This window comes from Dipodomys spectabilis, unplaced genomic scaffold, assembly GCF_019054845.1.
Source record: "Dipodomys spectabilis isolate Male_0828 unplaced genomic scaffold, ASM1905484v1 ptg000127l, whole genome shotgun sequence".
NCBI classification, from domain to species: domain Eukaryota; kingdom Metazoa; phylum Chordata; class Mammalia; order Rodentia; family Heteromyidae; genus Dipodomys; species Dipodomys spectabilis.
The window spans coordinates 2,296,436-2,309,886 of NW_024870804.1; the positions used below are offsets into that span (position 1 = coordinate 2,296,436).

Below are 13,451 nucleotides of genomic sequence, written 5' to 3' on the forward strand. Positions count from 1 at the left end.
GACTTAACGATATTGCTCTGAAGAGTGATCTGGGGTTTTTTTTTTGTTTGGGTTTTTTTGTTGTTGTTGTTTTGCCAGGCCTGGAGCTTGAACTCAGGGTCTGGGCACTGTCTGTCCCTGAGCTACTTTTGCTCAGTCAATGCTAGCACAGTACCACTTGAGCCATAGCACCACTTCCAGCTTTTTCTGTCAAACCCAGGGCTTCGCACATGCTAGGCAAGCACTCTACCACTAAGCCACATTCCCAGACCCTGTGTTTTTGTTTTGTTTTGTTTTGTTTTCTGATAGTAAATGGAGTTTGAACTCGAGGCCTCATCCTTGCTCAGATTTCTCACCTCACTGGTGTCTATCACTTGAGACACACCTCCAGACTACCTTTTTGTTGATTATTTGGACTTAGAGTCTCACAGACTTTTCTGCTTGGGCTGGCTTTGAACTTGAATTCCCTGGATTTCAGCTTTCTGAATAGCTAGGATTACAGATGTGTGTGAGCCATGGGTGCCAGGCCAGAAAGTGAATTTTAACAATTTTGTTCATCTGGTGTTTGCTTTTATAACATATTTAATGAAGACCATTTTCACCAAAAACATGACTGAATTCTAGTTTTAGAATCTCTGACAGTTACAACAGTGCTAACTTCCAGTTGATGTTTCAAATTAGCTTTCCTGTCTCCCAGAACAGAACCTCTGACAAATTTTATAAATACAGGGGCAGAATTCTGCTGAACATCTAGTAGGTTATTTCTAGATGATTTATAGAGGCTATAACATATATTACATATATTTATGTTATATGTGTTTATATAGATGGTGTGTGTGTGTGTGTATGCTACTAAGAATTGAACGAGGCTTCACACTTGCTAGTTAGATGCTATAACACATGATTCATGCCTCCAACCCATGTAATGATCATGTTCTTACTCATCTTGTTCACTTGGTATATGATTTACCAGACAGGAGAGGAAGAGAAAAGCAGTCTTATTCAGGCTTACTCTGAAAGCTTAATAATCAGCAAACAAAGGTTAAGGTGTTAAAGTAAATTCTGTCCCTTACCTTCCTTGCCTTGTTCATACCAGGGACTATGACATTCAGAATGGGTTTTTTGTTTGATTTTCTTTTGCTAGTCCTAGGCTTCAAAACTCAGTCTGGGGGCTGGGAAGGTGGCTCAGTGGTAGAGCGCTTGCCTTGCATGCTCGAGGCCCTGGGTTCGATTCCTCAGCACCATATAAGCAAAAAGAAAAAAGCCGGAAGTGGTGCTGTGGCTCAAGTGGTAGAGCGCTAGCCTTGAGCTGAAGAGCTAAGGGACAGCACCCAGGCCCAGAGTTCAGGCCCCACGACCAGACCCAAAAAAAAAAAAAAAAACTCAGTCTGGACACTGGCCCTGATCATTTGTGCTCAAGGCTGATGCTCTACCACTTGGACCACTGCTCCACTTTTGGCTCTTTGCTGGTTAATTGGAGACAAGGATATTACAGATTTTCCTGCCTAGGCTGTCTTCAAACTGTGATCCTCAGATCTCAGCCTCCTGAGTAGCAAGGATTTGAGGTGTGAGCCATCAGCTAGCACTGGCACTCAGAACATTTTAAAGGAGAAATACTTTAGTCGTGACTTACTGAACCTACAGCAACAAAAATAATTCTCAAATGAAAATCTAAGATCATAGATTTATATAGAGTTACCAACGAAACTTTCAAAAGTTAAATAGTGAAGAAAGTTGCTTCTGTGATAGTACTTCATAGTATTGCATTTTGTCAGAGGGTCTTTCATTGCCTACTGTCTGTTCTTAAAGTAGTTACGGTGTTTATAAATGGATCTGTGGCTACAAGAGGATAATTAGAAATCTGCTGAATGATCAGGAGTGGTTTCCTGTTCTTGGCATTGCTCTGAATGTCTTTTTTATTTCTAGAATTACAATTAAATGCTTTATCAAAATAAGACATTCAACTTTATATTCAAAGGAAATTGTGTGTGTGTGTGTGAGAGAGAGAGAGAGATAGAGAGAGAGAGAGAGAGTGAGTGTGAGTCCTGGGGCTTAAACTCTTAAACTCGGCCTGGGCACTGTCCCAGTGTTTTTATGCTAGTGCTCTACCATTTAAGCCACAGTTCCTGCTTTTTTGGTGGTTAATTGAAGATAAGCATCTCACATACTTTCCTGCCCACGCTGGCTTTGAACCTTGATCCTCATATCTCAGCTTTCTGAGTAGTTATGATTACATGTATGAGCCACCAGTACCCAGCTATCTTCTTTCACTACCCAGAGTTATGGTTAACATTAAACAAAGACTACAACTCACTTTTGAGAACAGACCCAAGTTCTTGCTCCGTTTTCTTTCAACACATTGCTTTACTTCTAAAAATGCATCAATGGCAAACACAAGGTATATAAAACCTATAAGACCACCCTACCTACCCACATATTTGTCTACAGACTAAGTCAACCCTGGACCATGATTTTGAGGTTAATGTCTAAAAAAAAAAAAAAACCAACTTGTATTCATATTCAGAAAATAATATTGATCAAAAAAAATCTCTCTCTACTCCTCCCTCACAATCTAGAACTTTTTTTTTCTTTGCTAGTTCTGGGGCTTTGAACCCAGGGCCTGGGCACTGTCCCTAAGCTGCTTTTGCTCAGTCAATGCTAGCACTCTACCACTTGAGCCACAGTGCCACTTCCAGCTTTTTTGGGGGTGTGGGTGGGGGTGGGGGGTCAATCATGGGCCTGAGACTGTTCCTGAGCTCAAGGCTAGTGCTCTACCACATTGAGCCACTTTGCCACTTCTGGTTTTTTGGTGGCTAATTGGAGATAAGAGTCTCACAGACTTTTCTGCTCAGGCTGGCTTTGAACCTTGATCCTTAGATCTTAGCCTCAGGCGTGAGCAATCAGCATCTGGCCTGGCCTTTTCTGTGTATGTGGTACTGCAGAATTGAACCCAGGGCTTCATGCACGCTAGGCAAGCACTCTACGACTAAGCCCCATTCCTAGCCCAGAACTTTCGTGATTTTCTATTTTTGGAAACTATATTTTCCCATTTGCAGATGCTCTTTCAAGGGGAATTTTTCTTTAAATATTATATTTACTTTTAAATGAGGAAGAAAAGAAAATAATTCCTCTTTCATCTTTTAATCTCTTATCCTTCTTAAAATTTTTTACCTTCCAATTGATAAAGTTGGTCCTTGGGTTTGACATGAGAACATGTTTATGGAAAAAAATACCACTTGATGTTTTGCAAAAATTTCTTTCATGGAATGATAGTACACATTTATAATCCCAGAACTTGAGTGGATAAAGTAGGGGACCATGAGTTCAAGGCCAGCCTAGGCTACATAGCAAGATCCAGGTCAGCCTGGGTTGTATAATGAGACTCTTTCTCAAAAACACATGCATAAAAAGACCTTTGTAATATGTCTGCCTCTCTGTTGAGGCATGCTTAATTATATTTAAAATATGAACTCTTATGTCATGTGCTGGTGGCTCACACCTGTAATCCTCAGGAGGCTAAGATTTAAGAATTATGGTTTGAAGCCAGCCTGGGCAAGAAAGTCCATGAGACTCTTCTCCAATTAACACTAAAAATCCTGAAGTCACAGGATGCCGATGGCTCACGCCTGTAATTCTAGCTAATCAGGAGGCTGAGCTCTGAGGATCACAGTTCAAAGCCAGCCTGGGCAGGAAAGTCCATGAGACTCTTATCTCCAATAAACCACTGGAAAACCAGAAGTGACACTGTGGCTCAAGTGGTAGAGCACTTGCCTTGAGCTACAGAGCACAGGGACAGCACCAAAGCCCAGATCAAGCCCCACGACCGACCCCGCCCCCCCCCCCCCCCCCCCCCCCCCCCCCCCCCCCGCCAAAAAAAAATCCTGAAGTGGAGTTGTCACTTAAGTGGTAGAGCACTGCCCATGAGCACAAAAGTCCAAGGATAGCACCTAGGCCCTGAGTTCAAGCCCCAGGACTGGCACCAAAAAAAGAAAGGGAGGGAGAAGAGAGAAGGAGGGAGGAAGGAAGGAAAGAAAGAAGGGGGAAAGAAAAAAGAAAGGAAGAAAGAAAATGAACTATTGTATATTGAATAAAAATTAGTCAGCTGGAGCTGGCTCAGTGGTAGAGTGCTTGCCTTGCAGGCATGAGGTCCTCATCTCAATTCCTCAGCACCACATAAGCAGAAAAAGCTGGAAGGGGCGCTGTGGCTCAAGTGGTAGAACACTAGTTTTAAGCTGAAGAGCTGAGGGACAGCACTCAGGCCCAGAGTTCAAGCCCACGACCAACAAAAAAAACAAAACAAAAAGTTAGTGAGCTAGACTTTTTAATTTTGGTAATATCTAGTACTTAATTCATTACTTACTTTTTTATATTATGATTCAGCATGTTTTAAATTTGTCTTCAGTTCCCCAAGACTTATTTTTCTCCTGAGCCAAAACAAAGTTAATATTGAGTCTGAGAATGAAAAAATTCCAGTTACTTCTGCCAGTATGCAAACTCTATGAGAGCAAAATTCTTTTTTGCTTTATATTTCTGACTTTGTTGTTTTGTTCTTACTTCCTAGAGTCTGGAATAGTGTCTGTGACAAGTACACAGAAAAGTACATGGGGGACGAGAGCAGGAGGATCTGAGAGCAAGGCCTGTTTGGCCGTGCTTAATGAAGTATTTGCTTAATGAATGACTGAAATAACTCTTTTATAAAAGAGTATTTTTTGTGGTATTTGTTATCGCTTTAGGCTTACTTATGTGTTATATTGTTCTACTATGAATGGCAACAGAATACTGAAGGGGATTCCTGAAGTACCTGAATGATACAGAAAGAAACAAATAGGAATTAATGATCATGAGGCAGTAGTAGGGAATAGGCCCTGAACACACCAGACCTACTAAAGCCCTCCCTCCTTTTGCGTCTTCCTAGGAGCACTCACCGTGGGCCTTGTGCGACAATGTCAAACTATCCATGGACGAGACAGGACATGCATCCCTCCCCGACTCCCCCCAGAGTGGGTCACCACACTGTTTTTTATCATCATGGGAATCATATCATTGACTGTCACATGTGGTTTGCTAGTGGCTTCCCACTGGCGAAGAGAAGCTACAAAATATGCTCGATGGATAGCATTCACTGGAAGTAAGTAACCTGTGCGTACTAAATTGGTCTAGGAGGTACCCACTCTGGTATTTCATGGTGATAATCAACAGTCAATAACAAGGATTCCATAACCATCTTAAGAGCACCACTTGCTTTGGCCAAAAACTGCCCAGCCCATCAGTTCTTCAGAACTCATCATTCAAGGCCAGGAGTTCACAACCAATTGCTTTGTGGAAAATGTTATTTTTGTGATACAGGTGCTCCAGGTTTGTGACATAGAGCTATTACTAGCCTGAGTCTTTTCATTTCTTTCTTAAAGATACTAGTATCTTCTATCCAAACTAAAATGAATTTTAAAAAAATATAAACTGCATGAATTAGATGGAAGGTGATGACTGATTTTTCAATACTGATTTTGTGAGTTTTCTGTGTCTTTTATGACCATTGAAAAGACAATACATTTGATTATTTAATCATTACATTTCAGCATTTCTTACTCTACTATGTCATGTGGCAATAAATTCACACTGGCTTATATTTTGTAAAATTGGTTTAACTTCAAAATACCAGCTGTTTATCCCAACTTAAAGGCATAAAGGCACAAAGAAAAGTTATTACTGTAATTGTGCTTTTTTTCTGAAGCAGTTTTGTACCCCAGGGGACTTTTAGCAATATTTGCAAACGTATTTAATAGTCACAACGTAATGGAGATTCTCCTGGCATCTTGTATATAGAGGCTAGAAATGCTGTTGCACATCCAACATATACACAAGACAATCCCCCACAGCAGGGTCACTTGACCCCATATGAAAGCTGTCCTAAAGAAATGGAAAGGACATTACATGTGCAGAACACTAAGAAATGGCTAATTCAGTGTTTTAAAGTCACCTCAGTTTATATACGTTTCTAAAGATAAATGTTATAGCGCAGCTTAATTTCATCTGAGTGGATCCTGGTGTGGTGGCTTATGACTGTAATCCTAGCCACATGGGAAGCAGTGAATTAGGATCTTGGTTCATGGCTAGCATGGACAAAATATTTTTAAGATGCCATCTCAACTCATACAGAGTATGTCATCCCAGCTAAATAGAGGATTTTGGTCCATGCCAGTTCTGGGGGAAATAGTGAGACCCTATCTCAAAAATAAACAGTAAAAAAAGGCCACACATATGGCTTGGCAATGGACTGCCTGCCTAGCAAGCAAAAGCAACAAAAATAACTAATATGGACTAAAGGATTAACTCAAGTACCCTATTAATAATGGAACTCAGTAGCTATGTAGGAGGCTGAAATCTGGAGGATTCAAAGCCAGCCAGGGAAGAAAATTCTGTGAGACACTATCTTCAAGGTAACTAGCAAAAAGCAAGGGTAGAGTGATTGATAGATAGGCTAGGCCGTGTGTGTGTGTGTGTGTGTGTGTGTGTGTGTGTGTGTGTGTGTGTGTGTGTGTGTGTGTGTGTGAACTCAGTTTATCTGGGCTGGAGATGAAGATGAAGCTTAATAATAGAGCACTTGCCTAGCATATGCAAAGGCTTTTTTCCCCCTGGAGCTTGAACTCAGGACCTGGGTACTGTCCCTGAGCTGCTTATCCTCAAGGTTAGCACTCTACCACTTGAGCCACAGTGCCACTTCTAGATTTTTCTGTTTATGTGGTACTGAGGAATCAAACCCAGGGCTTCATGCATGCTAGGCAAGTACTCTACCACTAAACCACATTCCCAGCCCTGCAAAGCATTCCCCAGTACTGGGAGACAAACAAAACTCCTTCCTGTAAAATGGTGCTACTCCTTCTGGAGTCTGTTTCTAGCTTTTTTGTGTGTGTGTGTGTGTCTGAAACCAGAGGCTTGCTTTTGCTGGCGTTCTACCACCCAAGCCACACCTCTAATCCCCTCTTCCTAACTATCTGTGAAACTTTCTGTTTACATTTCTGGCTCTGTTTTGCCTATATATCACCTTTGATTTTAGTTTTAGATCAATTGCCTTTGATGTAAACATCTCCACGCTTGTTAAGCTGTGTGAGACAAGCTGACTATCTCTCCTGTCAGAGCAGTCTCTGAGACAGCTCTTTTCTAGAGAGTAAGGGCTGGAGGCAATTTAAGAGGCAAAGTAGCTAAATCAAAAGTTATCAGGGAGGATTGTAAAGAGGCTAATCCTTCCTCCCTTAGTCACCAGCACAATCTCATCTCCCAGCCTAGATAGAATTCACTCTTTACAGAGTTCAGTAATATCCAGGAAGGACTTGGTCTCTGCACTTAGTTGAAATTTGGTAGTACTTGTGCTCTGAGCACCAAGGTCTAAACTATAATTTAACAGAGTTAGAGTAAAAGCAAGCATTAAGAGTCTTTCATGGGCTAGGAAGGTGGCTCAGTGGTAGAGCACTTGCCTTGCATGCATGAGGCTCTGGGTTCGATTCTTCAGCACCACATAAACAAAAAAAGCCGGAAGTGGTGCTGTGGCTCCAGTGGTAGAGCTAGCCTTGAGCTGAAGAGCTGAGGAACAGCGTCCAGGCCCTGAGTTCAGGCCCCACGAGCTATTTGTTCAGCTGAGCCACTGAAGGAAAGAGCTCAGATTACCTTTTTTATATTCCTCTTCAGCAGAGAGTGGAGTTGATCTCAAGTGCAAGGTGTTTTTTCTTTTATCTTTGTAGTGATCTAATGTTTTGAAATAATATGTGTATATGATACATACTTTAAAGTTTATTGAGAGGGAAACATAATAAAATGTCTCTTTTATTTATTTATTTTTTTTTTTGTCGGTCGTGGGGCTTGAACTCTGGGCCTGGGCATTGTCCCTCAGCTCTTCAGCTCAAGGCGAGCGCTCTATCACTTGAGCTACAGCACCACTTCTGGTTTTCTGGTGGTTTATTGGAGATAGGAGTCTCACGGTCTCTCCTGCCCGGGCTGGCTTTGAACCACGATCCTCAGATCTCAGCCTCCTGAGTAGCTAGGATTACCGGCGTGAGCCACCAGCGCCCGGCTTAAAATGTCTCTTTTATGATTCCATCTCCCAATCCTCGGTAACCTCTTTCCTGGAGTCAGTCACTGTTCACCACCTTCTGAAGTTTTCTACTAGCAGTATTCTGTACATAGAAAACTGTATGTACATGTGTATGTTTTATAAACATATACTTATATAAAAATTGCTACATACTATTCTGTGCCTTTGTTGTTGTTTTTACTTGGAGTTAATTTTGCCTAATTTACTCTTAGCTTCCTTAGTTTTTGTTGCCAGAGCTCCTTTGCTAGGAACTGTTCTGAGAGGAAATTGGCTCCCCCTAGTGTTAGCTTCCAGTCCTAGAAGATTTGCATTATATCTTCTGTATAATTCTGTATTTCAGTTTTGTAATATTATGTAGTTTTGTAATATTTTTTTTCTTTTCTTTCTTTCTTTTTTTTTGTCGGTCATGGGCTTGAACTCTGGGCCGGAACACTGTCCCTCAGCTCTTCAGCGCAAGGCAAGTACCCTACCACTTGAGCCACTAGTGCAACTTCTGGTTTTCTGAGTGGTTTATTGGAGATAAGAGTCTCACGTACTTTCCTGCCCAGGCTGGCTTTGAACTGTGATTCTCAGGTCTCAGCCTCCTGAGTAGCTAGGATTACAGGCGTAAGCCACCAGCACCGGAATTCTTTTTTTTCTTTTTGTCATTTGTGGGTCTTGCACTCAGCCTAGGTGCTATCCCTGAGTTCTTTTTGCTCAAGCTAGTACTCTATCACTTTAAGCCACAGCACCACTTCTGATTTTCTAGTATTTCATTGGAGATAAGAGTCTCACAGACTTTACTGCCCTGGCTGGCTTTGAACCCCAATCCTCAGATCTCAGCCTCCTGAGTAGCTAAGATTATAGGCATGCGACACCAGGCCCTGGCTTAGTTTTGTAATAATCTGATGGCTGCCCTGGTTGGGAAATGTGTCTCAGGAGAGCCCCCACATGATGGGTCACAAGAAAAACAAAGACAAGGCCTGGGCTTCAAGGTTCTCCTGCCCTTTCCCTGTCACTCCAGTTTACAGCCTCATCTACCAGAACATCCCATTTCTCCCTCTCCCCACCAAGAAATGTATGCCTGGAGAGCACAAGCTCATCAGGACCCAGTTTTAATCTTCAAGGCTTGGCAATTATTACCAGCATTAATGATGTTTTCTGATCTAAAGTAGACATCAATAGCTTAACAGAAAAACTCATCCATCTGCATTAAATCTAGTGCCTAGGAATTACAGAGAGGTAATGATTCCTGGGTCATGTATAGATCAAATGGGAGTTTGTTGCTTCCTTAATACTTGGTTAAGTTTTTCCTAACCAACTTGGAAAATATTTAACTCTCAAATACTAAATTCTAGCTGGGCACTGGCAACCCATGCCTGTGATCCTAGCTACTCAGGGGGCTGAGATCTGAGATCTGAGGATTGCAGTTCAAAGCCAGTCCAGGCAGGAAAGTCTGTGAGACTCTTATCTTCAATTAACCACCAGAAAACCGGAAGTGGTTCTATGGCTCAAGAGGTAGACTGCTCACCTTGAGCTGAAGAGCTGAAGGACAGTGCCCAGGCCCAGTGTTCAAGCCCAATGTCTGACAAAATAAATAAATAAATTCTAAATATAGTTACTAAATGAGTCCTCCATTATGGATGATAGATTATTATTTTACAGTAGAAAAATAGGGAAGAATAGAAATGAGGTAGGCACATCAGTTAAGAGAATGAACCAATTTAATGTGTATCACTAAAGCACTTTAAATTATTTTAGTGTTTCTTGAATTGGATTAGTCGACATTAGGAAAAAAATCTGTTTTTAAAACAATCTTGTCCCTACCAGGAGCTGATGGCTCAGGCCTGAAATTCTAACTACTCAGGAGATCTGAGGATCGCAGTTCAAAGCCAGCATAGGCAGAAAAGTCCCTGTGAGACTCATATCCAATTAACCACTCAAAAACCAGATGTGATGCTGTGGTTCAAATGGTAGGGTGCTAGCCTTGAGCATAAAGAAGCTCAGGGAAAGCATCCAGGCTGTGAGTACAAGTCCCACAACCGACCAATAAAAACAAAAATCTAGTTCCATAGCATGCATGTGTGTGTGTGTGTGTGTGTGTGTGTGTGTGTGTATGTGTGTGTGTGTGTCCATAGCATGCATGCATGTGTGCGTGTGTGTGTGTGTGTGTGTGTGTGTGTGTGTGTGTGTGTGTGTGTTGAAATAGGGTTTCACTGAATAACCCAAGCTGGTCTTGAATTCAAAATTTCCTCCTTTGTCTTGGAGTACTGTGATTATATACCTATAGGTGGTATGTGTATATATATTTGTGTATATATTTACATATTTTATATATTAACATATATATGATATATATTATATAAATATATATACACATACACATATCTATATATGCCACCATGCCCAGTCCCATTGTGGTTTTTATTAGATTGTTATAATCATCTAAATTGTGATTTCATTTTATCAGCAAAACCAAATTAAGTCATAAAACAGTTAGTAATTGGTGTCATGATAAGTGAGCCCTAACAGCTCACTACCACGAAAAGACCAAAACTGTAATAAAGTTTATTGCCTGGATTTTTCATTTGTTCTGTATCATCTCATTTGTTCCTATCATAAATAATCCAAGCTTGCTTATGTAATATTATTTGATGTGGTCATTCCTCCAAAATGAAACCAGTTGAAGTAATATGTGTATATTATATGTCTATATAATATATGGTAAGCTATCTCAGTGGTAAAAGCCAAGAATACTAGTGTGTTTCCATAGTGAATGTTGGTTACTTTTAAAATGTATTGTTGGAAATATTTCCACCCTAAAAAAAGAATTCCTAATTGGCTTTTTAAGGACTTCTATGTTAAGTTCTACTGACTGGTGACCCAGAAAATTTTAGAAGCAAGTGTCATCGGATACTGTTATCCAGGTCTCTCTCCATATTCCTGGAGACTGTTTTAACTTAGAAAAGGTTTCACATTTAGCTAATAGGTGAAAGCTTCAACTTCTCATCTATAGTGGCTAATAATCTGCATATTACATGGAATTGAAATAGTTCTTTTACCAAAATATTTGAGGCGCTATGAGCATTTAACCAATCTGCCTTTAAAACCTCACATTTGTTTTTGGAAAAGCTAGCCATCTGTAGGTGATTTATTTTCACTGAGAAGAGTATTTCTTTGGTAGCACAGAAGAACATGCTGTTGCTAAAAGATTAGACCAGAATTACTTCTACCAGGACACTGGGTTTCTAGTGTGTTCCTAAAACCATTTTAGTAAATAATATATGTCATTATCTTAATATGCAAAATGCAATAAAGGTTTCTTACCCTCCCTCATACATCTCTGTATACAGAAACCTGATAAAATTTTTATTTCTTGGGGCTGGGAAGGTGGCTCAGTGGTAGAGTGCTTGCCTTGCATGCATGACGCCCTGGATTCGATTCCTCAGCACCACATAAGCAGAAAAAGCCAGAAGTGGTGCTGTGGCTCAAGTGGTAGAGTGCTAGCCTTGAGCTGAAGAGCTGAGGGACAGCGCCCAGGCCCAGAGTTCAGGCCCCATGATGACCAAAACCACATAAACTATTTCTTTGGAACATGGTCCATGATAAGAGATAACCACTCTGACAATTTGTTAGTCATCCCAGAGAGATGATATTCTTCTTACTAGCAAGTTATCAATCAGAGTAAGAGAAATGCTGCTCATTTTTAATGCACTTTTTCTCCAATTCCTTCTAATTAATATTAGGAGGATTAAGAGGATTGACAGGATAATACTGCACAGCATTTATTCAACACTTTCTGCTAACCTGGCACTTTGCCAGGGACTTGACATTATTATATTTTAACCCTCCTAGTATTTCTGGCATTTCCAGAAAGCAGTGAAAGATTAGCTAGAGAGAAAAGGAGCAGAGCTTTACTCCGACTCTAGCCATCTTAGTTCCTATTCTGAGTGGTTTAGTATAGTATAGATGAGTACTTAGAAGAAGACCTTTCTTAATGCTGATGATTCAGAATTATCCTGGAGTGTATATAAAGGGTGAACTCAGCAAATGCTATATTTATTAGGCATCAGAAACATTTTCTGTAGTATATGCAGATCTTTTGATAGTAGGCCCCTATTTCAACAGGTTTTGGACTTTGTGATCAATGTACAAGCTTTGAATATTTCCTTTGTGCCAGATTTTCATTGTTTAGTTGTTTTAATCACCAAACTATGTTACTAATGCTATGTTTTGGTTTGTTTTCCAGTGATCCTTTTCTGTATGGCTGCCCTAATATTTCCAATAGGATTTTACATCAATGAAGTCGGAGGTCAACCTTATAAATTACCCAACAACACAGTGGTTGGGTCATCATATGTACTTTTTGTCTTATCAATTTTCTTTACAATAGTAGGACTTCTGTTTGCTGGCAAAGTTTGTTTACCAGGCTGATGAATGTCTAAACTGCTTGACTCTTATTATTTTTTTATTTTATTCTATTTTATTTTTTAATTTTGAGAGACAGGAGGACAAAGACAAGGCATCTGCGCATTCCTGTGCTGGGAAGATGCTTAGGTGAAACCAATGCCGAAAAATGCTTCTGATTTGTTCTCACTATGCACTTTGGATTAAAAAATAATAATAAGGAGAGCCTTTTCCATAACCAAATACAGACAATATTGACTAAATCTCCTGAGTATATTCAGGCAGTCAATCTGCACTGTGATAGTGACCTAGAGAAGGAGAATGCTTTATACTGAAAAGCATGTGGCCCTTTGGGACTCCATTGTTCCGTTTTTAATGTCTAATGATTCATTTGTGGAAAAAAAAAGTCTAAGTATTTATGAATCATGGTGAACCAGAGGGATGCAAGGAAGCGTGGGGCTGGCCTCACATCCTAAGAAGTTAGTGTTAACAGCTTCCCTGTAACGGTGGGGGCCCTTGGCACCAGAAGGGGTTGCTGATGCATTACTGTACCAAGAAGCCAATAGATCAAACCCTGTTCGCTAAAATGTATGTAAAAATTCTGAAATTCCCTAATCTCTGTGTACAAAGAGAGAGAAAGAAAGAAAGAAAAAAGAAAGAAAGAGAAAAGAATACTATTAGACACATTTGGGGTGGGTGGGTGGGGAAAATCTTCCTTATATTTATATAAATATATATAATATATATATTTTGCTGATGCAGTATACAATGTGTATATATGTATGTATGTGTATGTGTGTGTGTGTGTGTGTGTGTGTGTGTGTGTGTGTGTGTGTGTACGTTTATATACACACACATGCAAACAGTTCCTGGAGGAGAACTCTGAATGCTTTGCTAGCAAAACACTGTGGTGTGCAAACCTAGAACTCAATAGAGAAAAGCCATTTAGCTGAAGGCTGTATAGCGGAGAGAGTCTTCAGTTTACCTCATTCTTTGTAGC

General features: G+C 40.4%; 1 protein-coding gene across 1 annotated transcript in view; it reads left to right on the top strand.

The window, feature by feature from the left end:
- Positions 1–13,080, top strand: part of Mosmo (modulator of smoothened) — a 74,443-nt gene extending 61,363 nt beyond the window's left edge. Inside the window, exons 2-3 of the mRNA XM_042689825.1 lie at positions 4,895–5,107; positions 12,294–13,080. Coding sequence (XP_042545759.1) covers positions 4,895–5,107; positions 12,294–12,478 — 398 coding nt within the window. The 3' untranslated portion in view covers positions 12,479–13,080. The remainder of the gene's footprint in view (positions 1–4,894; positions 5,108–12,293) is intronic.
- Positions 13,081–13,451: the final 371 nt, after the last annotated feature.